The 27,471-nt window shown below is 37.7% G+C and overlaps 2 protein-coding genes across 7 annotated transcripts in view; one reads left to right on the top strand and one right to left on the bottom strand.

Moving 5' to 3' along the window:
• The window catches only part of LOC122551895 (nmrA-like family domain-containing protein 1), a 146,954-nt gene extending 146,836 nt beyond the window's left edge, over positions 1 to 118 (bottom strand). Inside the window, exon 1 of the mRNA XM_043694466.1 lies at positions 1 to 118. Coding sequence (XP_043550401.1) covers positions 1 to 118 — 118 coding nt within the window.
• Positions 98 to 26,779, top strand: lcmt2 (leucine carboxyl methyltransferase 2). Of its 6 annotated transcripts, XM_043692993.1 has the most exons (15): positions 284 to 329; positions 1,340 to 1,449; positions 3,237 to 3,361; positions 10,169 to 10,250; positions 10,922 to 11,111; positions 11,533 to 11,689; positions 12,608 to 12,797; positions 13,164 to 13,271; positions 14,543 to 14,630; positions 15,673 to 15,933; positions 17,922 to 18,146; positions 19,811 to 19,908; positions 21,416 to 21,603; positions 22,410 to 22,545; positions 24,859 to 25,534. In XM_043692993.1, the coding sequence occupies exons 3-15, from the start codon at positions 3,279 to 3,281 to the stop codon at positions 25,090 to 25,092; spliced, it is 2,040 nt and encodes a 679-aa protein (XP_043548928.1). In that variant the 5' UTR covers positions 284 to 329; positions 1,340 to 1,449; positions 3,237 to 3,278; the 3' UTR covers positions 25,093 to 25,534. The 6 variants fall into 6 exon arrangements, with proteins under 6 accessions (XP_043548925.1, XP_043548924.1, XP_043548926.1 ...); XM_043692990.1 differs by lacking the exons at positions 1,340 to 1,449; positions 24,859 to 25,534 and adding an exon at positions 25,552 to 26,779 and having other exon boundaries at positions 98 to 329; XM_043692989.1 differs by lacking the exon at positions 1,340 to 1,449 and having other exon boundaries at positions 98 to 329; positions 24,859 to 25,536.
• The last annotated feature ends 692 nt before the right edge of the window (positions 26,780 to 27,471 follow it).

Below are 27,471 nucleotides of genomic sequence, written 5' to 3'. Positions count from 1 at the left end.
CTAGTCCTTCTGCTTTGTGAATACTGATGCAAATGTAAAGACAAGGGAAACGCAGCTGCGTACTACTGCCCTGCCGGGCCTTGCGCATGCGTAGCTGTGTAGTACCGGCCTTGCGCATGCGTAACTGTGTAGTACTGGCCTGCGGGGCCTTGCGCATGCGTAGCTGTGTAGTGCCGGCCTACCGAGCCTTGCGCAAGCGTAGGGGGCTGTCCGTGCCGGTGGCCGGCAGGATGATGATTATGGAGGAAGAGGGAGGCGTGGAGAATTTGGCTTTCAGCGCCAGAAATAAACGGTGTAGGAATAAGAAACAGGCTGGGAAGGATGTGGCTGTAAGTAAGAGTTCCTCTTGGTCAGGGATTGGGGTGAGGAAGGTCTTCATCTCAAACCAAAGCGGAATTGTAGTGAGGATGGCCCGGAGTCGGGTTTGGCCGCCGCCATTATCCTGAACACATTGAACCTACTCGCAGCAACGACCTTGTGCATTTATATAGCAACCGTTTACATTAGCACCCCCCCTAAGGCGGCGACTGCCCGAAATGAGCACCGTGAACCGTCGAATAATTTGCGTTTAAGGTTGGCGAGCTGATGTTGCTGCCAGGATCACTGTAGTGAAAGCCAATCCCGAAGCATGACATGAAATTAAAGTAGAAAATGCTGGAGATGTTCGGCAGGGTCAGGCAGCATTTTTCAGGGAAGAGATACAAAGTCGATGTTTAAATTGTGTTTTTTTTTACATTAGAAATGTTACGTTCTTCTGTTTTTCTCTCTCTATAAAGTTGCCTGCCAGACCTGAGTGTTTCCAACCTTTTCTGATTTGGAAGAGCCGGTGTTGGACTGGGGTGTACAAAGTTAAAAATCACCCAACACAAGGTTATAGTCCAACAGGTTTATTTGGAAGCACTATCTTACATATATAAAATGTATAATTTCAGTTGCATCACAGTGTAAACATTTGCTATAAATTCTGTCTTATGATCTTATACTCTGCAACCACTTGATGAAGGAGCAGCGCTGTGAAAGCTAGTGCTTCCAAATAAATCTGTTGGACTATAATCTGGTGTTGTGTGATTTTTTTTAACTTTGTACAACCTTTTCAGCTTCTAGTTCAGAATTCCAGCATCTACAATATTTTACTTTAACATGAAATGTAAAACTGGTTGAGGTGAGATTAGGGAGTAATTGTGGATGATGAGCATTTTTACTTGTGTGGAAGCTCTGGTTACTTGTTTGCTGCAGTTCAGGGCACAGTTCAACCTTTCATTGATAACCAGTTTGTTAATCCTTACAACTCTTCCCTACTATTCCCTAAATATATTTTTTCTTTTAAATTCATTCATAGGATGTGAAGATACAAAACAAATTTGAATAACATCTTTCGTGACCTCAGAACAACTCCAAAACATTTGCTGTTGGAGTGCTGCTGAAGTATGACAGTGGTCATGTAGAAAGGTGCATTTAAAATAATTGCACATTGCTTGAATAAAACTAAAATTCTATCATTGCTGGAAATCTGAAACACAGAAAACGTTAGAGAAACACAACAGGTTTATCAGCATCTGTGGAGAGAAAAGCAACTAATGCTTTGAGTTTGGTACGGCTGTTCTTCAGAAAGATCTTCTTAGTTCTTCAGTGTTCTAGTATGATTAGATTACTTACGGTGTGGAAACAGGCCCTTAGGCCCAACAAGTCCACACTGACCCACACTGAAGAGCAACCCACCCAGACTCATTCCCCTACATTTACCCCTTCACCTAACACTCTGGGCAATTTAGCATGGTCAATTCACCTAACCTGCACATTTTTGGAGTGTGGGAGGAAACTGGAGCACCGGGAGGAAACCCATGCAGACACAGGGAGAATGTGCAAACGCCACACAGACAGTTGCCTGAGGCGGGAGTTGAACCCGGGTCTCTGGCGCTGTGAGGCAGCAGTGCTAACCACTGTGCCACCCACGTACAGTGCTTATTGGAATTTAGTTTTTTAAGTATCTGGTGCAATGAAGCATCCGTGTTGAAAACTTTACTGGATTGCACAAAATTATCAAAATCAGTTAGATGGCTGTTGTTACAAGTATCTGATGTGTATTTCTTCAGTATCTCCATTTCATCCCAGTAGATCTAACAGAAACCTGAATCCAATGTAGTTTGTGTTATTACCCCTGATCCTCCTAGTTTGATTTTTTTTTCAAATTAAATCCCTTTTGGATTTCTGAATGCCATGTGCCATTCTCCACTTGAGGGAGCAACTGAGTACATTACTAGCTTGTGCTAGTGATGGTCTGTAATTGCGGGAGGTGTTCAGACTGTCCATATTGACTGTACCTCATATTTACTTTTTTATGTAGTGATCCAGTTGTGTTTAAAAACATCCATTTATGAAATGGTTCACAACTGAAATTCTCTTCATTCCATCCAATCTCCCATGATTATACTGCATTGAATAATGGATTTATATAAGAGAGAGGGAGATAGAAACATAGAAGTTTTGCAGCTAAAGAAAGTTGAATGATTTCCAGATTCTTGTAAGAAAGTATGCCTGTTTATTTGCTTTTTTTTAAAAAGAAATTACGACAACTGAAAAAAACTACAGCAAGGTTAGATGCTGTAGTTTACATTTAGTGAAAAGATTGACTGAAATACAGTGTATAACTTACTGCTATTATAGCGACTTAACCAAGATTCTGTTTAATTTTAAAATTCAGCATAAGTGAGGTCAAACTACATAGAAATAATGTTCCCGTGCTAATCCATTATTTGACAATGACTTCGGTAAGTTTTACTGAACCATAAAACTCCCTTCAAAGCAAGTCTACTAATTCCATTTTAAAAGACTGCTGGCATAGCCGGTGATGCCCACATCACATGAACGAATTAAAAAGAAACTCTTGGTCCTAACTCCATTCTTTTCTCTATTCTTTCCTAATAGTTTATTTTGCATCTAATGTGGGTAAGTTAGCTAATTCTGCCTTGTCAAACTATCATTGATTCCCTCTGTAACTTTATTTAAACCTTGCTTCAGTTTCGCTGCCTCTGAAATGTAGAAATTCTCTTGCTGGGCAGTGTTATTGCCTTCTCATTCAAATTATTCAAGTATAATTTTTAAAAAAGGAGCAAAGTTAAAAGGAATTTAAAGTTAAGTGAAAATATCCTTTTTTGTGTGTAGAAGTGTTGTTATCCAATACAGTACAAAAATGTTGCCTATTTACATTAGCATTGTTTTGTTGAACCTGTTTGTAGGTCCAAGGTACAAATGACAGCAGTATTGTTAGCAAGTGTTCCATGGCCAGTTTAGGCTACTTCAATGATTGTTTTCTGAAGGGATTTGTAAATAAAACCACCAGAAGAGCTCCACTTATCAATCGGTATGATATGCATCCAATTATTTTGTTGTGTTGTGAAAATTACTTGTGAAATTGTTACATCTTGCATGTTAAAGAAATATTACTTTGAATTATGTGTTTCAGTATTGTCGCTTATGTCATGGGAAATGTTGTTAATTTTTGTGCTCTTTGGAAAGCAATGACTTATATTGGATGTAGTTCCTTGAGAAACACAGCTCGTTCAAGTGGCCAGTGTTCAGTTATGAGCTCTGATGATAAGAACAGTAGTCCGTTATTCTAGAGATGGACAAAGACAAAGTGATCAGAGTTGTGCCCCATCTTTCTGTCCCTAATCCCATAGGAGAGGAAACCATAGATGATCCCCTGCCCAGATTTCCATTGTCCGGAACTGCTGAAACCACTTGTGCGTTTCATGTGCAAGATCTAATAACTCTGTTCAAAGTGATAGCATAATTACATTAGGCAATACAATTCTCCTTGTACTAAATTTCCTCCACTAGTGGAATTACTTTATATCTACTCTGTCAAATGCTTTCAAAATCCTAAAAATTTATATTAAATCACCCCTAATTATGTTGTATTCTGGGGAATGCAAGCCTGGTTTAAGTAATCTGTCCTGATAATTCTGGTAGTTTACTGTTAAGTTTCACTGCACTCCTTCCAAGATCAATATATCCTTTACAATGTGCCTGAACCTATACACAATATTTCAGATGTGTTCTGATCATATCTTTATATAATTGTAGCAAAACTTTGTCATCTTAATATTTTAGCCTTTATAGTTTTAAAGGTTACTATTTGATTGATCTTTTAAATTACTTTTTAGATTTAACCACACATTCTAGTAATCTGTATGAATGGATCCCTACTTTTCTTTAATCCTCTCATATCCCTAACTTTTCACCATTTTAATTATTGTAATATTGTCACAATGGTATAAAATGTGGGATATTGGTTTTCAAATTTCATTACACTATTTAATATTAATGGAACAGTCATGGACTGAATTTAGTTTAGAAAGGGACCTAAAAAGCTCCCTTAAAATTATCACAGGTATCACCTGACCCTGCAAGTTTCAAGAAACCAACATGGATAGGCTGCATAAAAACCATTTGAACTGTGGATACTGTAAATCGGAAACAAAAACAGAAATTGCTGGAGAAGCTCAGCAGGTCTGGCAGCATCTGTGCAGAGAAATCAGAGTTAACGTTTTAGGTCTGGTGAAATCACCAGGAAGGGTCACTAGACCTGAAACATTAACTCTGACTTCCTCCTCACAGATGCTGCTAGACCTGCTGAGCATTTCCAGAAATTTAACTTTTTTGTTTCTGGATTATATGACAGACCGCTGATCTGAATTAATATTTTATTCAAAGGCAATGCAACCACACAGAAAACTCCCACTGAGGAGATGTGAAAAGTCCCACATCTCCTATTTGCTTTACGCTTTGTGTGTTCACATGTTCGAGATGGAACTTCACCTAACAGAGACAATTAAACAAACAAGCTGATATTTCAAGAAGATGACTTTGGCAGAGAGAAAATGAAACTAAGGACAAAGCTGGGAACACAACCTGAGAACTGTGTCTCTGGAGGAGATGACAATTAAAAAGAAACTTGAGAGCACATAAAACTTGAAGGATAATTGTAATATTCATAATTGATGGTTCAAAACACCAGCTAAACAATAGTCATCTGAGGTTTAAACATCATGTCTCAAGAACACTCAAAAGACTTGAAACTATTTCACCTGTGTGTGTATGTCAGCCCATGTGATTTTTCAGGGGCCATATGTTTGATGTCACATCTTTATTTTCTTCAGGTTAGTTGGTAACAAAATTGTTTTTTGATCAAGAAAACGTCTTCGTTGTTTCTGGTGAAAATAGTTAATTGTGTTTAAATTGGGGATATGTATAGCCATATACTAAAAAGATTTCAATCCTTATTGGGATTCAAGTGGTAAGTTTGAAAAAAGTAGATTCATGCCACTTCGTGTGGTCATAACATTATGGACTGAGGTAGTAAGAGTGTAAAGGTCAGAGGGGGAAAGAATTTACATATTAACATTATATAAGGTATACAGCACAGAAACAGACTGTTTGACCCAACCAATCTGTATTGTTTATATTTGACTCAAGCCTTCTCCCATCATTCTTTATTTGAATTGACCTTAATAACCGTCCTTCGCATTCTCTCCATCAATGCTTGTTTAACTTCACATAAATACACTTATACTATTTATAATTAATTACCTGTGATAGCAATGTGTTTTTTTGGAATATTAACTGGGAAAAATGGAAAGTTTGACATTACACTTGCAGAATATGTAATGCATGTTTTGTTTGCCCACAACTTGAAGGTCTAAAATGCATTGGTGGTATTCACTTAATGGTTATACAAAGGCTTACAACTCTGGGAGAAGTTAGATTTGGTAGTTTTAAGAAGCTAGTTGGCACCATATGCCTTTGGTTTGAAAAGCAGCCTAGCAACAGCCTGTTGGAGTTTTAAGTTGCAGTTTGTCACAGACCTGAGGAAATAGTTGCATTCAGACCTCCTGAAAAGATAGATCTCTCAGCAAAGATAGATCTCTCACTTTCTCACCCTCTTGAGAGTGGAAAGCACTGACACTCGCTCTGAAAATAAGAACTTCTAATTGAAGCAAAGACCTAGGTACAATTGACCAGCTGCTGAATTGAGGATCTTCTGTAGTCAGCAGCAATGTCATAACATCACCAATAATCCAAAAGAACTGTGAGAAAATCACCTCTGTGGTTTGGACTCTTAATCCATCATACTTGTTAATTTTTGATTGTTTTTCACCCATGGTGCTTTTGCAGAGCTGTCTCTCTTTTACCTATTTGTGTGAGTGCACATTTGGTTTAATGGGATATAGTTCACATCTGCATGCTAGAAATGATTGAATTTAATCGTTAATTAGTTTTGCTATTTGCTAAAGGGTTAGCTTGTTTATAATACAGTAAGTAAGTTTTCTTATTTATTGATGAAACCTGGTGTGAGTTTCTTTTGTGCTAGAAAGCAGTCAAAGTCAAACAAATGAACCATTCTAGCAATTCAGTTGGGCACTTACATATTTGTGACAGCCTGTGAAATACACCTTGATTACCAGCATACTCTTTCTATTGGGATCATGATTAGATTAGATTCCCTACAGTGTGGAAACAGGCCCTTCGGTCCAACAAGTCCTCCACACCGACCCACCGAAGAGTAACCCACCCAGCCCCATTTCCCTCTGACTAATGCACCTAATACTGTGGGCAATTTAGTATGGCCAATACATCTGACCTATGCATTTTTGGACTGTGGAAGGAAATCGGAGCACCCAGAGGAAACCCACGCAGACACGGGGAGAATGTGCAAACTCCATATAGACAGTCGCCTGAGGCTGGATTTAAACCCAGGTCCTGGTGCTGTGAGGCAGCAGTGCTAACCACAGAGCCACCGTGTCACTCTATTTGTACTTGGTAGTGAGTTCAATATTTTTACCACTCCTTTGGGAATTTTTGAATTCCCAATTAGATTTCTTGGTGACTGTTCATATTCATGACCTCTGGATATGCTGTTCCCCACAAAAGAAAAAATTCTATCTATTTTTATTAAAACCCACTATAATTTTGACAATCTGTACTTCCCAGGATGTTGCCAGGACTGAAGAATTTGAATAGGGATAAGCTGGAATGTTTTTCACTGGAGAGTAGGAGATTGAGGTTGACCTTATAGAGATTTATAAAATCATGAGGAGCATAGATAAGGTGAATAGCAGAGGTCTTTTCCCCACGGTGGGGGAGTTCAAAATTTGGGAACATATTTTTAAGATGTGAGGAGAAAAGTGTAAAAGAGACCTGAGGAACAATTGTTTCACACAGGGTGTTTCTTATGTAGAATGAACTGCCAGAGGAAGTGATAGATGCAAGTACAGTAACAACATTGAAAAGATGTTTGGATAGGTACATGAATAGCAAAGGTTTAGAGGGCTTTGGTCGAAACGTAGGCAAGTGTGGCAAGTTTAGTTTGGAAAACGAGGTTGGCATGAATGAGTTGGATTGAAGGGTCTGTTTCCATACTCTGGCGACCCCAGCTTTTTTTTTTGAGGGAAAAGAAACAGAGTCTGACAATCCTTTAATGAGATATGTAACTATGCATTTCTGCTATTATCCATGTAAATCTTTGCACCCTTTCCAGAATCTCTATATTCTTTATAATATGCTGACCAGAACTGCAGACAATTAAGTGTGGCCTCATCAAGGTTCGATACAGGTCAGCATTACATACCTACTTTACAGTTCAAGCCCAATGCTTGACTTTTTTAAATGGCCTTACTAATCTATGATGCAATGTTTCATGTTTGATTTATTTCATACTTTTGAGATTCTTTTGTTGCTTTATCTAATCTTGCACCTTCGAAATGATATCAATTAGTATTATTACTAAGCAATATTAGAGATTTTCTTTTTTAAATTCCAGACGGCACTACAGTGAACTATTAGCAAGATAGTGGTAGATTTGAAGAAGAAAGTACATCCAAGAATACTGCCAGAGGCCAGAGAAGAAGTTGTGGGGGCCCTGGCTGATATTTTTGCATTATCGTTAGACATGGATGAGGTCCCAGAAGTCTGGAGGGTAGTGAATGTTGTACCATTCTTCAAGAATGGCTGCAAAGAGAAGCCTGCGAATTGTAGACCATTAAGCCTTACATCTGTGGTAGGTAAGTTACTTGAGACGATTCTGAGATAAGATATACATGCATTTGGAAAGACAGGGTTTGATTAGGCATAGTCAGCATGGCTTTGTGCATGGGAGATCATGCCTCACAAATTTGTTAGAGTTCTTTGATGAAGTGACCAGAAAGGTTGACTAGGGCAGGGAGATAGACGTAGTCTACATGGATTTCACTAAGGCCCTTGATAAAGTCCCATGTGGTAAGCTGCTGTGGAAGGTTAGTTTGCATGGAATCCAGGGGTAGCTGGCAAACTGGATACACAATTGACTTGATGGTAGGAAGTAGAGGGTAATACTGAAAGGATACCCGTCAGACTGGAGGCCTGTGACTAATACAGTGCCTCAGGTCGATGCTGGGCCAGTTGCTGTTTGTTGTCTATATAAATGAGTTGGATGAGAATGTACAAGGCATGATTAGTAAGTTTACAGATGATACTAAAATAGGCAGTATCATGGACAGTGAGGAAGGTTACCAGAAATTGCAGCAGGACTTTGATCAGCTGGCAAAGTGGGCTGAGAAATGGCAAATGGAGTTTAATATAGGTAAGTGTGAGGTCTTGCATTTTGGAAAGTCAAATCAGGGTAGGAGTTTCATGGTGAATGATAGGCCTTAAAGAGTGTCGTGGAACAAAGGGACCTTGGAGTTCAGGTGCATAGTTCTCTGAAAGTGGAGTTACAGGTAGACAGGGCAGTGAAGAAGGCTTTTGACACATTAGTCAGGGCATTGAGTACAGAAGTTGGGAAGTTATGTTGCAGTTGTATAGGACGTTGGTGAGGCCGCACTTGGAGTATTGTGTTTAGTTTGGTCACCTTGCCATAGGAAGGATGTTTATTAATCTGGAAAGAATGCAGAAAAAATTTACAATGATGTTGCCAAGACTCTAATGTCTGAGTTATAGGGAGAGGTTGGACAAGCTAGAACCTTTTTCTTTAGAGTATAAGAGACTGAGGGGGGGATCTTATTGACATGTATAAGATCATAAGGGTGAACGTACTCATCTTTTTCCCAGGGTTGGGGAATCGAAGGCATCAGTTTAAGGTTAGAGGAGAAAGAATAAAAGGGAACCTGACGGCAACTTTTTTCCCACAGGGTGGTACGCACATGGAATGAGCTGCCAGCAGAAGTGGTTGAGGCAGGTGCATTAACAACATTTAAAAGGCATTTGGATAAATACATGGATGGAAAAGGTTTAGAAGAATATCGGCCAAGTGCAGGGAAATGGGGTTAGCATGGATGGACATTTTGGCCAGCATGGACTGGTTTGGACTAGAAGGCCTGTCTCTGTGCTGTAGGACTCTATGATAGTAGGACTAGTTCAGCTTCAGCTGGAGAATTATGTTAAAATCTGGATATTACATTTTAGGAAGGGTGTGAAGCTTAAGAGATCATGCATTAAAATATCAGGAAAAGAGTACAGGAATGAGAAATTTAAATGATGACCTTTCCTCAGAGAAGATTAGTTTGGGAGTAAATTTGACAGTGTTCAAAAATCAAGAGAGTTCTTGACAGATTCAATTGTGGCTTTCAAAAGGGAATAAGACAAGTAACAGGGGGAAAAAAATAGAGGGCTGCAGGGAAAGCACTGGAAAGTAGGACTGGCTAAATTGCTCTTCCAGAGACAGGAATAACAAAATTGATCTATTGGTCTCTTTGTGCTATGAGTCTAAGAGGTAACTATAAAATAAGACGGAATAATGGAGCCAGTTGACAGATACTAAACGGAATCAAAATTACTTGAGTACCAAAACAAAAATGGCTTTGACACTGAACTTATTCAAAGGGCCTATTTTGTCTGTTGTAACAGTGGAACCCATTGCAAGTACTGCAACATCTTGCAAATTTTTGAAAGTTGTCACCTAACAGAGAAATATTTCATGCCTTCCAGTCAATAAGTAATGATGACATATCTACTGATTTAGGGTATTTGATTTTCCGTCTAGGCTAAGAATTCTATCCAGAGCCTTGAAATTGATGAACATGAGCAACTTAACCACTGAGTTGTATTTTAATAGAAATGTTGTATCTTGGAGTAGGCTGAGATTTGCACTAAAATCAATAGGACTCTAATTTTATTTTGTTTCTCTCTGAAGTGGTTACTACGTGAGGGCAAAAGCAGTGGATTATAGTCTGCATCGTTTCTTGCAACATACAGCAAGTTACTCACAGAGACAGGTGAGAATGTTGGGGTTTTGCCTCGCTCTGCTCCTGTCATTTTGTACATGAAAATAATTATTAACTGTGTTTAGCTTCCCTGAGTGGGTGTGATTCTCCCCTCCTTTCCTATGAAGAATGCTCAGTCGGTCAATCAGATCAGCAAATCAAGATTGGGAATTTGAGTAGGCACCACAAACACAAATTCTGGATTAGTGGTGCTGGAAGAGCACAGCAGTTCAGGCAGCATCTGAGGAGCAGTTAAATCGATGTTTTGGGCAAAAGCCCTTCATTCCTGATGAAGGGCTTTTGCCCGAAACGTTGATTTTACTGCTCCTCGGATGCTGTCTGAACTGCTGTGCTCTTCCAGCACCACTAATCCAGAATCTGGTTTCCAGCATCTGCAGTCATTGTTTTTACCACAAACACAAATTTGTATCTTGTCACAGTACCTAGTGCTTCATCAACTTTGAATGCAAAGTCTGCCTGCACACTCCTGTACTGTCTGTCAAGTTTTGCACTAAGCCTAAATTGAATTTCTTTTAAATGTTTTGAAATTTGTTGTCTGGGCTGTGAGTACCTGTATGCAGATAGTGAAGACCATACTTGAATATTTATGTTAGTATATATTTCTGTTAGTATATATTTCTGTTAGTATATATTTCTGTTAGTATATATTTCTGTTTCTACAGATCCTTTCACTTGGAGCTGGCTTTGATTCCTTGTACTTTCGGCTAAAGGCAAGTGGAGAGCTGAAAAATGTCATTGTGTACGAGGTGGATTTTCCAGATGTTGTTCAACGCAAAGCAACTCTTATTAAAAACAAGCAGGAATTCATGGAGCTCATTGGCTGCATGAATGAAATTAAACCAGCCTGGATGGGTATGTTTTTTTTTTGAAATGCATGATTCATTGAAAATGCTGCCTGACTTTGGCAAGGCTTTTGACAGTGATATAATAGGCAAATGATATCAAGCCATCTGCAAATTAAGATTTTAATTTGCATTGAAGGATGACTCATGTCTGTCTCAATTGCAGTTGGCAAACTTAAGATTGCTGAAGACCATTAAACATTTTAGAAATAATATTAAACATAGATATCTGTGCAGACCATGAATGTTCATTTTTATTTCCTTTTATATTCTTATAATAATGGTTGCAACTTGTATATGCTACAATCAAAACTATCAGCCATATATAGAGAATATAAAAGCATTATACTCAAATTGCAGTACTCTGCAAATCTTATTCTGATTGCCAATGTCTTTCTAACGATGGTTATATTTCCTTTTTGAAATTGCAGATAATTTATATCTTTGTGGTTTGGATTACAAATTACTTGGCATTGACCTGACTGAAATAGCGGAGTTAGATAACCTACTGATGGAGACTGGCCTAAATCCTGCATATCCAACCCTGTTGTTATCAGAAGTTGTACTGACGTATATGAAAGATGCAAGGTAACAAGACCCAATTTGTGGGATTGATTAATTGAGCTCGTTAATCTACTGGATGTGGATAATGTCTGGGTAATGAGACAAGCTGTGGAGCTATTCCAACTTTCACAGTGATAATCAAGTAAATCTAGATTGAGAGCACTCCTTATAAATTTCAGATGAAAGGGAATAATTATTGTTTGCTTCATAGTTGAAATATTTGAGCATTACAGTTGGATTTTTAGCCTGGGGATTGTCAGTGTTTATAAGTTTAAAGCGATAGCTGACGTTTCAGCAGAGTGTTAGTTTGTTAAGGCGTTCTGCATAATTTAGGGCACATAGAGAAAACCTGCCATGGGAATAGATAGAATTTATTTTAATTTGCAGTTACTAATTGGTAACCAAGTCTCTGCTTTAACACTGCACAAGATATACTCTCAAACTGCCACTTCTGCTCTGTTAACTGAAGGTAACGATCTGATTGCCATGGAGAAGGAATTGTTCTAAAACACTTAAAAATAAAGACCTGTTCATAAGATGCAAAAGTCTAAAATTTTCAACTATTTAAAAACACTGCAAAAGTTTAACATTTAAGTGATTGCTGAAAAGAAGCTTCAAACTGGTGTCAGTTATTGTCAGTTATTCTGAAAGATCATTAAATGGTGTAGATAAAGTATAATAAAGATCCTCTGTTATCCTGAGGGGGACAAAAAAATTGCCCTTCCTGTTATCAATAATGCCTCTAAGTATCTATCAGCACTGTGTTGTATTATTAACAGTTCAGAATCCCGGCTGTCGGAGAAGTTAGCTAATTGTGAAGTAAAACCTTATTTATTTTTCTTTGAAATTGAGCTATATTTGGAATAACCAAGGGATTAATATTTTAAGTAATGAGTCTGATATTTTCTGATTAGTTTATGACAAAGTGAAACTTCTATCTAGTTCTTCAGCTGTAATCCATTGGGCAGCGAACAGATTTTCGTCTGCAGTGTTTGTTGTCTACGAACAGATACGGCCAGATGACCCCTTTGGTCAGGTTATGCAGCAGCATTTTAAACAGTTGAACTCCACTCTGCATGCACTTACTCAGTTTCCTGGAAAGGAAGCTCAACGGAAACGTTTTTTAAATGAGGTCAGTTGAATATCACAGATATTTTATGTGTTACAACCATGCTGTAATTTCAGACACCAGCCCAGCTACAGTGAACTCCTCCTGTGCTGTTTCATTCTATGATTGTAAAATATTACTTAGCTGCCATGGTCTGTGATTAAACTGAAAGCTTTTAGATCATTTCTTTAAGTGATCTCCCAGTTGAATTATCCTTGTTTCTTTCATATATGAAATGAATATATCTTGCATTCCACAAGCTCGCACTCTCAAATGTCTCTTCAAAATGGAGGCCACATACTTGGGCAGAGAAGATGTTTCAATCACCATGGGCAAATTTTAAAACATACAGATAACAAATGTATCTAACTATAATCCTTACTCTTCTAGGGCTGGGAGGAATGTCATTGTATTGACATGAATGAGTTTTATACTGGATTAATTCCAAAACAGGAGAAACAAAGAATTGAAATGTTAGAACCCTTTGACGAGTATGAGGTAAATTTAACATATTTCAATTTATCTAACTAAGTAGTGGGACAATCTTTCAAACTTGGAAAATATATCCAGTCTATTCTGTAACTTGTGGGAAAGTTATTCTTAAGTTAAATTTGAGAAAGACATAAAAATAAAATAGTGCAGATGCTGGAAATCTGAAACAAACGCAAATAATACTGGAGAGACTCCAGAGATCTAGTGGCATCTGTAGGAAGAGAAAGAGTTAATGTTCAAATCCAATATGACCTCTTCCCAACTGTTGTGAAGAAGAATCATATTGGGCTTGAAATATTAACTCTGTTTCTGTCTCCACAGATGCTACCATATAGAGTCATAGAGATGTGCAACAAGGAAACTGACCCTTTGGTTCAACTCGTTCATGCCGATCAGGTATCCTAACCTAATCCAGTCCCATTTGCCAGCACTTGGCCCATATCCCTCGAAGCTCTTCTTAATCATATACCTGTCCAGATGCCTTTTAACTGTTGTAATCATACTGGCCTCCAGCACTTCCTCTGGCAGCCCGTTCCATACACGCACCACCCTCTGCAAGAAAAAGTTGCCATTAGGTCCCTTTTTAAAATTTTTCCTCTGTTACCATAAACCTATGCCCTGTAGTTCTGGACTCCCCCAACCCAAAGAAAAGACTGTGTCAATTTATCCTATCCATGCCCCTCATGATTTTATAAACCTCTAAAGTCACCCCTCAGCCTCCGAAACTCCAGGGAAAACTCCAGAGAGATTTCAGCCTCTCCTGATAGCTGAAATCCTGCAACCCTGGCAACATCCTTGTAAATCTTTTCTGAACCCTTTCAAGTTTCACAACATCCTTCCAGTAGGATGGAGACCACAATTGCATGCAATATTCTGCTGAGTTTCTCCAGCATTCTTTGTTTGTTTGAGAAAGGCATCAAACAGTTTCAAAAGCGGCTTGTTTTTACCCACTTTTATTTCAAAATGTCAGACAAAGTTCTTTTTTTACCCAGAATGGAAAATTAGGCAGATGACGGGAAATCTGTGTTATTAATTATCTTAGCTTTAAATCATTTACTGTACTTATTAACTAGAGTAAGTAGATACATTTATTAAAGGTGCAAATTTCCATGCTGAATACCAACAATTAATAATTAAAGCAAATATTTCCTTATTTCATAAAATTGTCTCACTTCATACTATTTCAAATAGATAAATACTTAATATTTAAATTCATTTGAGAAATATTACTTATCTCTTTTTCCCTCCCGACCTCATCTTATTTATTTTTCACAAAGGAATGGCATTTGAAGTGTTCTCACTATTTAATTCTGAGTGCATCAAAAGGAGACCTGAAAACCTGTCTGTTTTTTCATTCTCTTCCAGGTAAGTCAAACAAAAAGTAAACTGAACAAGGTAATTGGGCTTTGGGAAGCCACTAAAGTTTAATAGTGTTACCAAAGTGATCTGAAGCCAGGGAGTTCCTGACATTTTGCTTGGTGGCATCTAATTAAATTGATTCATCTTAAGCCTTTGGTTCCCAAACATTTTTGGTTGTGTACCTTTATTCAGATTTACCAACTTTTTGAATGTCCCATAATGCATTTGATTTTTTTAAACTACTCCTCAAATTACCATCATTTTATAAATTATAATGGCACAATATGTCTATGATAATTCCTTAGAATTGACTTGCTGCAGGGAGGAAATAAGATTGTCTTTTAATCTGTTTCATTCAACACACAGACACACCCCAACATTCATGACATTACTTTGTAACAACAACCATACCTTAATCACAGCCAGTCCATTAGAAATCTGCCAACATTTACAATGGCAACTAAATAATTGGGTTGGATTTTTATATTACAAGAAATAAACACCACAGATTTAACAATATCAGTGAAATCATTTGCCATGTCTATCTTTGTTTCAAGTTCTACAAGGAAAACATTCATGTCTGGATGATCTTGCATTTATTTTAGAACATGCAGTTGCAGTATACCTCATTCTTTTACTTTCTGGCTTTCTTTAAGTCTCCCTTAAGCCAAGTCTCAGTCAGATTTTTTTTCTTCTTTCCTTTCTGTTTCTTGTTCTCAATTCCTCTTCAAGTTGTTTAGGATGAGACCTGTGTTTCCAATGTCCATCTACGACTGCCTTTCTCTGTCTTTAACAACTCCAAGCAAAATTGTTTTCCTTCGGTCTACGTTAAATTGTTGTATTTGGTTTGCTGTATATATGTGCAGAAGAACCTTAGTTATTATGTTCAAGAATAGGAAATCAATTTCAAACTGTTGAAAAATGTGAGTAGTAAAGCTTGGAGATCAGCTTATCCTAGACCACTATGTGCAGTGGAAATGCTGTATTTTGTAAATACTACTAAACTATATGCTGTTTTGAAAAGTAATTTTATATTTTCTCTCTACAGATTTCCACCCTAATAAACTAGATACTTATGATCCACGGCAGATCTCTGTGTTTCCATGTGAGATTGAAACAGAGAATCCTCTTTTTAAGAGGTTTGCCCATTGTTCATCACTTATTGCCCCAAATGTAGTCCTTATCAGTGGAGGATTTGGCAGCAGAGTTAGCCAACATGGACGCCTCAGGGATGCAATGCTAATGGTTAAAAGTGGACCTGTTTGGAAATGTAGCTCTGTTAACAATGTGGGGTCAATCCATCTTTTGAGTAAGTTTACAAATAGCTGTAGTTATATTCAATACTTTGAAATTAAATTCTGAATTTCAGCTTTGAATACTGTGAAACCTTTGGCATAGCTACAATAAAAGTTTTAGCTGCTGAAAGCAAAAATAATTCTCCTTTCACCCTGCTTACAATCTGCTAAGTGTTGCAGAAGCGTTGCTTTTCTATATTTTGTCCACTTGTTCCCTTTTTCTTTAAATAGCAGATAATGTTGGGGTACAGTTTCACAGATGCTGACAAACTATCGTGCTTTGTCCTAGTGCTTATTCTTCATGTGTGAATTTAGACAATGAATGTCAACAGCTATTAAATTAAGTTATGCATTACAACATTGCCACTCAATCATTTTCTAGTTAGATACTTACATGCATGTCCAACCAGCTGGGAAGATTGGAAGTAATCAGGAGAAGACATTATTATCTTATATGTATGAAATTTTTAGGATCCCACGAACCAATTCAGTACTGCCATGAACATTAATTTAAAACAATAAATATATTTCTTTAATTATGATATTAATTAGGAAGACATCAGTCTCAAACCTTCAGCATGAGACATAGAGTGAAAGCAGCTTGCCTGTCCCTCCTTTCAGTCATAAATCTTGTTTATGCTAGACAGGGTTATTGTGAAAAAGATATTTCCTCTTGGAATATAAGCATAACATCTAAAACCAGAGACTCAAATTTAGCATAAGAGGCAAGCTATTTAGCAACTGAAAGACTAAGGTATTGCTTAACCCAGAGGATCGTGAATCTTTGCAATTCTGTACTCCAGAAGGCTATCGCTGTCATTTGAGTATGTTCAAGACAAGATGGATAGATTTCTAAATAGAAATGACATCAAGAGACATGGAGATAATTTTACAATACTATGTTGAAGTAGATGATTGGCCATGATTTAGAATAGCAGAACAGGCTTTTGCAGGTCTAAAAGGCCTACACTTGCTCCTGTGTTTGACAGGGTATAAGCTGATAAGATTTGGCGAGGTTGTGGAGCCAGATGAAATGTACCTTTTCTTGGGGCATATGTTGATTTTTTTTTAAAATCATTACTACTTTTACACTAAAGGTTCTGATGCCTCTGCATGTGTGTAAATATTTACTTTTAAATATATTGTTTCACTACGCTATGGTTTGATAAGTTTAAAATAGAGCAGCCAATCTCCAAAACCTCTGTCCCGTTGCTTGATTTCAGTGAACAGTTGGCATCAGATGTCAAACCTCATTGCTATCCATTGCACCTTGCTGCAATTGAGTGTGTGGATGTTACTTGAGATCTTGATTGGGATTAGCTGTGACACTCCTTGATATTGGAGAGGTTGGCGACAATGTCAAAACTAAACCATTTAAGCAATAAACATTAGAATGGAATAGAAGAAGAAAAAGAAAGAACCCTTATTCTTGTGCATCAGATCTGTTTTATCACAAATATCTATTGCAACAGCATATCAGAGGCAGAGTCTCTGTGTATGTTTAAGGCTGAGGTAGGTATATCTTTGGACAGTAGGGGAACCAGGGGGAAAAGGGCAGGAAAATGGGATGTGAAGAGTTTTGAAACCATGATCCTATTGAATGGTGGAACAGGCTCAAGGAGCCAAGTGGCCTTCTCCTGCTCCTATTTCTTATGGTCTTAATCAGAGGAGAACAGCTTTTAGTGATATTTCATTTAAGAGCAAAGGACTTTGGATGCTGGAGATTGGCATCTCTCTATGGAGACTTGGAGAATTTCTCCAGATCTTTGTTTTTATTTCTGTAATATTTTGACTTCCTGCAATTCACATACAGTTGACGAAAATAAAAGATGGGAATAATTTAACAGAAAAATATTTAGTATCAGTCTGCGAATTGATTTGCTTGCGTTGAAATCTATTTGAGACTTTAAGTTCTCAAAAAACCTCTTTGGAAATGTTAACTCCGATCTGTAATCTATTGTACTCAGTTAACTAAACTTGAAACTTTTTGTTCGTGCTTTAGCTGAACGAATGTTTCACAGCATGACGTCATTTTGTGACAGTCGTTGTGTAATCTTTGGTGGCCGCACATCTCCACTGAAGCCAGTCACCAGTATCCTTTTGTTGAAAAGTGAGGTTGGCGACAGTACCATCTCCAGCATCAACTTGTCAGTAAAAGAGGTAGAGTGCATCGGCACTGCGCCCACACCACGCTGGAGACACACAGGAACAGAAGTAATTTACAAAGGTAAAAAACAATAGACCGGAACAAAGTTTTACACAAAAGTTTCCATTAATTGAAAACAAAATTTATTATAAAGGATTAATCAAAATTCTGGCATTATAATTCTGGCATTATAAATGCAAACTAGCAAATGGAGAAACAAAACTTGAAATGTAATTGACATTTTGACAAATGTTAATTACAACTTCATTCTGATTATTTGATATCTATCTACCTGGACAGAATCATAACATTATGTAAAGTTTATCCATGCATCAGATTGAGTGGAGGAGATGTAAGTTTGATGGGCGTTACAGAACAACAAAACTAACATTAATCGATTTTGAAAAATATTTCCATTTGATGGAGCAACATTGGAGTGGCACATGTCTCAGTACTGCTGCCTCACAGAGCCAGGAACCTGGGTTTGATTCCAACTTCAGGCGATGGTCTCTTTGGAGTTTGTACATTCTTCCCATGTCTGGCTGGGTTTTCTCAGGGTACCTCTGTTTCCTCTCACAATCTGAAAGTGTGCAGGTTAGATGGATTGACCATGGTAAATTGCCGATAGTATTCAGGGATGTGCAGACTAGGTGGGAAATGCAGGGGTCACAGGAATAGGGTAGGGTATGCCTCTCGGTGGGATGCTGTTTGGAGGATCAGTGTGAACTCAATGGGTAGATTGGCCTGTTTCCATGCTGTAGGGATTCTGTAATTTCAGCATCTGAATTAAAATCAGACTTGTTTGCTGTTTTGAGGAAATGTCGTGAACTGAGGTGTGATTTGTATTTCATCATAATTTTATTTTTGTTAAACCATATCTACCAAAGGCCTAACAATGCCATTGCATTGTTGTGCTTCTTTTCCAGAGGTTATGTTAATCCTCTTCAATCTATGCAAAATGTAGACCAAAATGTTATTTTTTTCACAACGTGCTATAAATTCACCACCTGTGGTGACTATTTTGTCATGTATACCCTGTCAATGGGTGTTGGGCTCACCCTCTCCTGAAAGTTCACTAGTTTACTGCTGGTGTTACCAAACGGGCTGTAGGTTCTGCTTTTACTTTTAATTTGTGACAGCATTTTGAAAACAATGCAACAGTAAAGCAGGTGTGAATGTAAGCATTTGCTGAAATGCTGTCTTCTCTTCCCTTGGCCTACTGGACTTTCCAGAGAGGCTCAACATAAGATTCAAGAACAGCATCTCCTGTTTCAATTAGGTACTCTACAGCCTTCCAACTCTGTAGTGAGTTCAACAATTTCACACGGTATACCTTTCCCCATTTGTTTCACTCTTTTTTTAGTTAACAGCACAGCAGCACTTGGCACATCATTTGCTTCATCCTTGCACGATCTCCATTCTATTTGCCCCAGACAGCTAACTTTTCAGTCGTTCTATCTCTTCTGTCTTGCACTCTATCACACACCTTCCCCTTGCTCTTTTTCCACTCTCTGTTGGTCAGACCCTGTTATTACCGCTAACTTTTCTCAGTCCTTTTGCAAGGTCACAAACCTGAAACATTAATTTTGTTTCTCTGTCCACATAGATGCTGCCCAACCTGCTGAGTTTTTTAAATATTGTGTTTTTATTTCCGATTTCCAGCATTCACTGTTCAACTTTTAGATATGTACATTATTTAGGACTGTCATGGTTTGTAAGTAACTGGGGAACGTTCTTTTTGAAAGGTCAGAGATATCTGTTCATCTATGGTGGTCGTTCTCCCAAAGACTTGGTACTAAATGATTGGCATTTCCTGAACCTGGAAGACTACAGTTGGTCAGATGTAAGTGAAATTATAGTTGTTTAAAAATTTCTTAGTGTGCTGCACCTTATTTACCTATTTTGTTATTTGTGCTTTCAGGAGAGAGTTTCTGTCTTTCAAATATTTTCTCATGTTCCCTTAAATGATAGTGTTTTGTGAATCAATCACTACCTGTAATTAAGCTTTCCATAGTTCTATTCACCCTCTATGTAAAGACATTTCTCCTAACTTAGCACTCTGATTTTGAGAATTTTTAAGTTGGTGATACTCCCTACTGACTCAGTAATAAGAGAAATCCTATTTTTCCTGTTGTTTGTGTCAATGTTTTTCATAGTGTTGGGAGCATTTAGTGAGGCTCATCTCTGCTTCCTGTGCTCCAATGGAAATAATCCCAGTCTCTCAAATCTCTCTTCATTATAGTAATTCTTAATATTTGTTCTCTGTAAAATCAATACCTGTAAGAATATAACTAGGCAAAGAAATGACAATATTAAGGATGAGGAGAGAATTAGAATAAGGTTTATTATTGTGTGTACTGAAGTACAGGAGTACGATAAAAAGTTTAAAATGTCGCCCCACACAGCGTCATGTTAGGTACAGAGTACCTAGATACAAATTTTAGACAGCAAATAGAGAAATAAAGAAAAAAAATTATATTACCTTACAGTTATTCATAGTATAATTTAGAAAAATAAGAAATACTTCAAATAAGTGAATGCTTCCAAATTCTGTATGAAAATGTTAGAAGTCTTAAGATTAATTTGGGAAACTTTCAAGATCTTTGCTGGATAGGCAAACCAAATTGATGGGGATCAAAGGTTCAATATTCAACATAAATGAGTATTATTTTGCAGGTAGAGGAAAAACGCAGTGGAATATGAAACCCTATGCACAAAGGGGAATTTGATTATAATAGAGTTTGGTCTATCTATTCCAAGGACAGCGAAGGTGAAAAACATGTGTATATGGTTGAGGGGCAAGACATTAGCCACGATACAAGATAGAATAATGGATTCCTGATGAAGAGCTTATGCCCAAAATGTCGATTCTCCTGCTCCTCAGATGCTACCTAACCTGCTGTGCTTTTCCAGCACCATATTCTTGACTCTGATCTCCAGCATCTGCAGTCCTCAGTTTCTCCTAGAATAAGGATTGTTACATGAACCATTAGCATAGAAGAATTTGTGAAGGAAGCTGTTATTGGATCTAACATTAACTAACGTTGAGAAGACATTCAAGCAGGTCAGATTCAGAAAATATTTAGGCATGGGTGACATAATATAGTGAAATATCATTAAATGGATGCATGAGGACAACCCAGGCCACAACAGTCCAGTCAGGTAGGTATCTCTTGCGAGTAATGTATAAGACATTCTGAAAGAGGAGGTAATAAAACATTTATAGCATGCTAAATGTAGAAATATCCTTTTACGAATAACTGAGAAAAGTTGCTGTTTAAAATCCTAAAATTACATCTTGCTGCCCCAATCTCAATTAAACGATGTGCGTGCTGTTCTTCCCCTTGCAGATTCCAGTTCTTGGACCTACTCCAGAAAGCCGCCATTCCCACAGTGCCTGTTCATGGAGAGGTGGTGTACTAATTGCTGGAGGATTAGGGGCAACACAGATCCCTTTAGCATCCGTCTTCCATCTTAGACCAATGCAGTCTGGATTTTTCTGGGATAGGATACAAGTAACAGATTCTTTCATTCCACGGTACACACCAAAATTGATATGTAATTTTCTCTTTTGTTTTTGTATATCCAGTACACTACATTGATACAACCAAACATGATCAATATAATTCTTTGGGTCATCTGTAAAATGACACATTTAAGTAATCCAAGTGACTTGCCTGCTCATTGCCAATCACCTGAGTTGCCCCAAAGTGTTTAAAGTTTGACAAACAATATAGTAAAGAATACCGTAAAATTTCAATGCTGATTATATTCTATTTAGTTGCGTAGTTCCTGGAGAAATTTCAGATTTGTTTGGTTATGTGTATTAAAATGATTAATATTTTACTTTTAATCTTGTATTCACTTTTTAATTTTAGTTAAGCATACTTTATTGTCCCTCTAAAACTGTAGAGTAGGTACAGGCTCATTAAGTAACACTATGGTTAAATACAGAGTGAACTGTCTCTACTGTGAAATTGTATGTTTTTTAAATACTTTAAAGGGCATTAACCACAGCTACGTTCTGTATAAAAAAAATAGTTATGTAGTAATCCTTCCCTTTTAGATATGCACTGTAGCCTGGGAAAACTTTAAGAAAATTGTATGGGTGCACAAGGGCCTGATTTTAATTCAACAGTTTGGGTGGATAGGTGGGTGAGAGGTAGACTGGGGTATTTTAATTTCTAGGCTTCATTAAAATGCTATTAATCCACTCCCTGCTCAGAACTTAAGAAATTAGTCAAGAGAAGCAGTTGAATTCTGGATATAAAGAAAGACCATGCCAGTTTTGGGAGGGTGCGCAAAGAGCTTGTCCATATTTGATCATTTGCGATTACTTTACAGATACTCTCACACAGCCCATATTCTTGGTGATAAACTTTTTTTATTGGGAGGAGTGACAATCTACACAGATTCAATCCCTGAAGTAACTGTTATTGACCTAAAGACAGGAGAAAGTCTTGACTACCACATTGACACAGTGAGTAATAACTGTTTAAAGAATATATCAAAAACCCTCTGAAATTTGGTTTATAAGTTTACTTTTTCAGCACTTTTGCATATTTTATGCTTTTAGGTACCAATGATTGACATGGGTTTGTGGGCAAATTTCATTTGACAGCTGACTAGTTGTTTTCTACTTTCAAAGATGTTTGTTCAATAAGTCTGAAGACAGATTGTTAGTCACACATAAATGGAAAGACAGAGTCATAATTGCACAGAAGGAGACCATTTGGCCTAAAGTCCATACTGGCTATCTATATAGCACCCTAGTTTCCCACTTTTCTCTGCTTTTTTCAATCACAATTGCTTGGCAGTGACCCATCTCCAATTTGAGGCAATCTAACCACCACCCTCTGACATTCACTGTCACTGAATCCCCACTATCAACATCCTGGGGGTTACAATTGATCTTCAGAAACTCAACTGGACTTGCCATATAAATACAGTGGCTACAAGCACAGATCAGAGGCTAGGACTATGCAGAGAGTAACTCACCACCTGACTCCCCAGAGCCTGTCCACTGTCTACAAGCCACGTCAGGAGTATGAACACTCCCCACTTGCCTGGATGGGTCCATCTCCAAGAACACTCAATAAACCTGATACCATTCAGCTCAAAGCAGCCCACTTGATTGGCACCACATCCACAAACATCCGCTCCCTCACCACTGACGCTCAGTAGCAGCAGTATGTACTATCTGCAACATGCACCACAGAAATTCACCAAAGATCCTTAGACAGCACTTTGCAAATACATGACTACCTCCATCATAGGCAGCAGATATGTGGGAACACCACCATCTGTAAGTTCATTCTAAGCCATTCACCATCCTGACTTGGAAATATATTGCAGTTTATTCCCTGTCACTGGTTCAAAATACTGGATTCTCTCCTAAACGGCATTGTGTGTGTCCTTACAGCAGTTCAAAAAGGCAACACATCACCACCTTGTCAAGGGCAATAAAGGTTGGTAAAGATGGGTAATAACGGTTGGCCCAGCCAATGTCATGCAGGTTCCACAAGTGAGTGAAAAAAAAATCCTTGTGCTCCTACAAGATTATCTCCCTCTACTATCTATCCAGGTTTCTTTTGAAATTATTAATTGCCTTTGTTTCTGCCACTCTTGTGTGCAGCAGGTCCTGGGTCATTAGCACTCCCTGATCAATCCTTTCTTACATTCCCCTGTATTGCCTGTTTTTAAAAGCAAGAGCTGCATCTCAATAAAAAAGACATTGCTATTGCTCAATACAAGGGTTTAAGAGTTTGTGAAAAGTGACGTCAAAATGATTTCCATTTTTAAGAATGACTTCATCCATTGAAGTTGGGTAGGACAGGATGACTGTGACTGAAACTTCTTGGATTTCTACACCTAACTGTTTATATGCAGATGCCCAGAATCTCTCTCAGCTTCATAGAATAGTGACAATGAATGTCGACTATTTTGCCCTCATTTCAACATCTAAATCCAAGCTCAAAATAGGCTTTTAACTTGGTGCTTCGTTTAGAAATTCCTATTATTTCAAGCTCAGAAATGAAGTAAGTGAAACTTAAAGCAAACTTGGTTTCTTATCCTGAGATTTAAGAGTATTGACAAAATAAAACGGAAGGCGAATTTTACAAAGAGGACTGTGAGTATATTCTCTAGGATATGTCATTTTTGAATGTACAGGCATCTCCACATTGTGAATCAGTTCCATTCTGGAGTCCCTTCACTAATCAATTTGTATGCAAGTTGCAACACAATGCAGGACAATATAAAGGAGCTGACAGGTTGTCAATTTGCTCGCTGAGCTGGTGGGTTTGTTTTCAGATGTTTTGTCACCATGGTAGGTAATATCATCAGTGAGCCTCCATTGAAGCGTTGATGTCCTGTTCCACTTGCTATTTGTGTCTTGGTTTGTTGTGGTACATGATATAATTTCTGGTTCTGTTTCTGAGATGTTGGTAAATGCGGTCCAAATCTATGTACATGGAGTTTCAGTTTGAATGCCAGGCCTCTAGGAATTCCCGCGCTTCTTTGTTTAGCCTGTCCCAGGATGGATGCTTTATACCAATCAAACTGGTGTCCCTCTTCGTCTGTGTATATGGATATAAGTGATAGTTGGTCATGTCTTTTGGTGGCTAGTTATGTATCCTGGAGGCGAGCTTCCTGCCCGTTTGTCCAATGTAAAGTTTGTTGCAGTCCTTGCAGGGTATTTTGTATATTATGTTTGTTCTGCCGGCTGTGGGTACGGGGTCATTTTAAATTCCTAGAGGCCGAGCATTTAAACCAGAACTCCATTAACATTCAGATTTGGACCCCATTTACCAACCTCTCAGAAACAAATGGAAATGATACCACCCACAACAGCAAACCAAGGCATATAAATAGAAAGCAGGACAGAACACCAACGCTTCATCGGAGGCTCACTGATGATGTTACCAAACATGGTGGTGAAACGTCTGGTAACAAACCCACAACTCAGCAAGCAAACCAACAAGTAGATCCACAACCTGAGCTACAAATCTTCTCCAAGGACTCATAAAGGAGCCCTATGTAAGTACAGGAAATGTTCTTATATTGTGTCATTAAAATTATGTCCCATTTAAAAAAAAGTTTGTAATTATAAGCATTCCTAATATGGACACTTGTAAATCAGGGTCCCACTCTAAAACCCCAGAGTTAATCATCGTTGGATAAATAGAAAAACTGTATGTATTCAGATTTATCTGAAAGTTTTTTTTATTTGTTTAACAACCCAATGGGTAGGTCCAAATCCAACAGTGGTGAGACCTCGATCAGTCTACAAGTCACAGGCTTGCAGCCTCACTCTGACAGCCAGTAGTTTCCATTAAACTTTGCTTAAAATTTTGAGTACAGATTTGGTCAAAGGCTGTACTCAAGTCAATAAGAATGAAATCAGGTGAAACTACATCTGTTGCAAAGTTTTTGTAATGATATAGATGCTGAGATGGATTGTTAATTATTTCCTCCTTCCTTGCAGAACCTTGTGAAGTGGCCTCTAATGTTGCATAATCACAGTAGTGTGCTGTTGGTGAAGGAACGCCAAGTGTTGGTTATAGGAGGAGGAGGCAATTGTTTCTCATTTGGAACTCACCTGAATCACCAACCAGTTCTATTGCAGCTACCTGAGCTCTGATGAACCTATGCATTTAGAGGCACAAAACATAGCCAGATTGCAATCAGAGAAGCTTCATTTGTGACATATGATCTCTGAGAGATTTTTGATCAGCTGCCCTGGTGAATTTGCTGAGAGCTTCATGTAAGCTATTATGAGCTTAAATGCCAGTGATATTTACAAATAACATTGGTTGTTATCAGCAAAATGTATATTCTTCCAATTTTAGCATTTTTTACATACTTTTTCCATTTTAAAGGATCAATGTAAATTTTAAATATAAAAGTTAGTTTTCGGTTAGCACAAAAATATTTGTTAATTATGGATTATGGTTGGCAAGTGAATTTCTCCATAATTTCGTAATTACTCCCAGGAGAGCTAATAGTGATCTGAACACCTGCTCTGCCTCTGTAAGGATGATGACAGAACAGATGAATTGTTACCTCAGTTTGCAGGTAATTAAAAAGTAACTTTGCCTGGTAGCCTTAGCAGGTAAAAAGGCAGGAGAATCCAGGATTTTGGCGATTTGAAAATTATGCAAAAGATAATTTATGTTTTGTAGTCATTTCCCTATTCTAAGAAATGCTCTTTAACAAAATTGAACCTTTATGGTTTCATCTAAGTCTAACAGATGAATGTTGAGTTCAATTTCACCCAACAGGGACATACTTCCAAATTACAAGCCAAGGTACTTAATAGATTGAACACCTTTTGAATCTCATTACACAATTAGACACAGTAAATTAACTCTTCCTTTTATACATGAAATAAATCAGTATTAACTAAGAAAGCATTGGTCATGGAGACTATACAGCTCAATCAGGGTAACTGTTACTTTGCTATTCATCATAGTGTAAGTTTAAAAATGATCTCACTGTATGAACCTTGTTTTTCTAACCTCTACCTCAAAGTCAGCTGGTAATCCGGTTAGTTTGCCTACACATACACTAATATTATAAAATGTGTTAAAATATTTTCAAATATTTCCTAAGCTGAAGTGAATATTTTGCATCCTTCTTTGGTGGTCTCCAGGGTCAGTCGCTGGCTCAGGTTACAGTGGTTCTCAAGCCAAATAAAATTGTTATGTCTACTATGTCTATTTCTAGAAAGTGTATCTTTTAAAATCCAAATATTTTTATAGGAATGATATTATTTTGTACTCTACGATAATGTATGTATTTATCCATGATAATTGATTCCTAATTTATTTAAAATGTTGGCCAATTTGTAAATATTATGGGCACACCAAGGGGGGGGGCGTTTCACATAAAAGCAAGATATTAAATTCATTATCTTACCTATTTTTGTGGACGTCTCATCAATAATTGCATGTTTTCTGATATTTGAAATAAATCAACATTTTAAATGACAGGTTTTGACACTAACAGTTAGTGATAAGATTCACAGAACATTCTTTTGTGTACTAATGGAACAAGTTGACTTGAAAAGATCTGCATAATTGGGGATATATTGAAGAGGCCTTGTGGCAACACACTCATTTGAAGGAGCACTATGTCCACTTCTGGTCTCCCTATTATAGGAAGGATATCATTAAGCTGGAGAGGGTTCAGTAAAGATTTACCAGAATGTTGCTGAAAATGAAGGGTTTCAGTTATAACAAGAGGCTGGACAGCCTGGATTTTTTTTCATGAGACCACAGGAGGTCATGAAGTGACCTTTATGGAGGAATATAAAGTAATGAGGGGTATAGATAAGGTGAATGGCAGGTGTCATTTCCTGAGGGGGAGAGATTACAAGACTAGGGGACGTATTTTTAAGGTAAGA

This window comes from Chiloscyllium plagiosum, chromosome 7, assembly GCF_004010195.1.
Source record: "Chiloscyllium plagiosum isolate BGI_BamShark_2017 chromosome 7, ASM401019v2, whole genome shotgun sequence".
Classification (NCBI taxonomy): domain Eukaryota; kingdom Metazoa; phylum Chordata; class Chondrichthyes; order Orectolobiformes; family Hemiscylliidae; genus Chiloscyllium; species Chiloscyllium plagiosum.
Note: the sequence above shows the minus strand (reverse complement) of the source record. Positions and strands in the feature narration are given on the sequence as shown.

Bases quoted from the DNA above. Each gene is read 5' to 3' on its own strand.
- lcmt2 (XM_043692989.1), top strand. From the start codon at position 117: ATGCGTAACTGTGTAGTACTGGCCTGCGGGGCCTTGCGCATGCGTAGC. The intron at 15,934-17,921 runs GTAAGTTTACAA...TTCGTGCTTTAG, and splicing joins GGGGTCAATCCATCTTTTGA to CTGAACGAATGTTTCACAGC. The intron at 18,147-19,810 runs GTAAAAAACAAT...TCTTTTTGAAAG, and splicing joins AACAGAAGTAATTTACAAAG to GTCAGAGATATCTGTTCATC.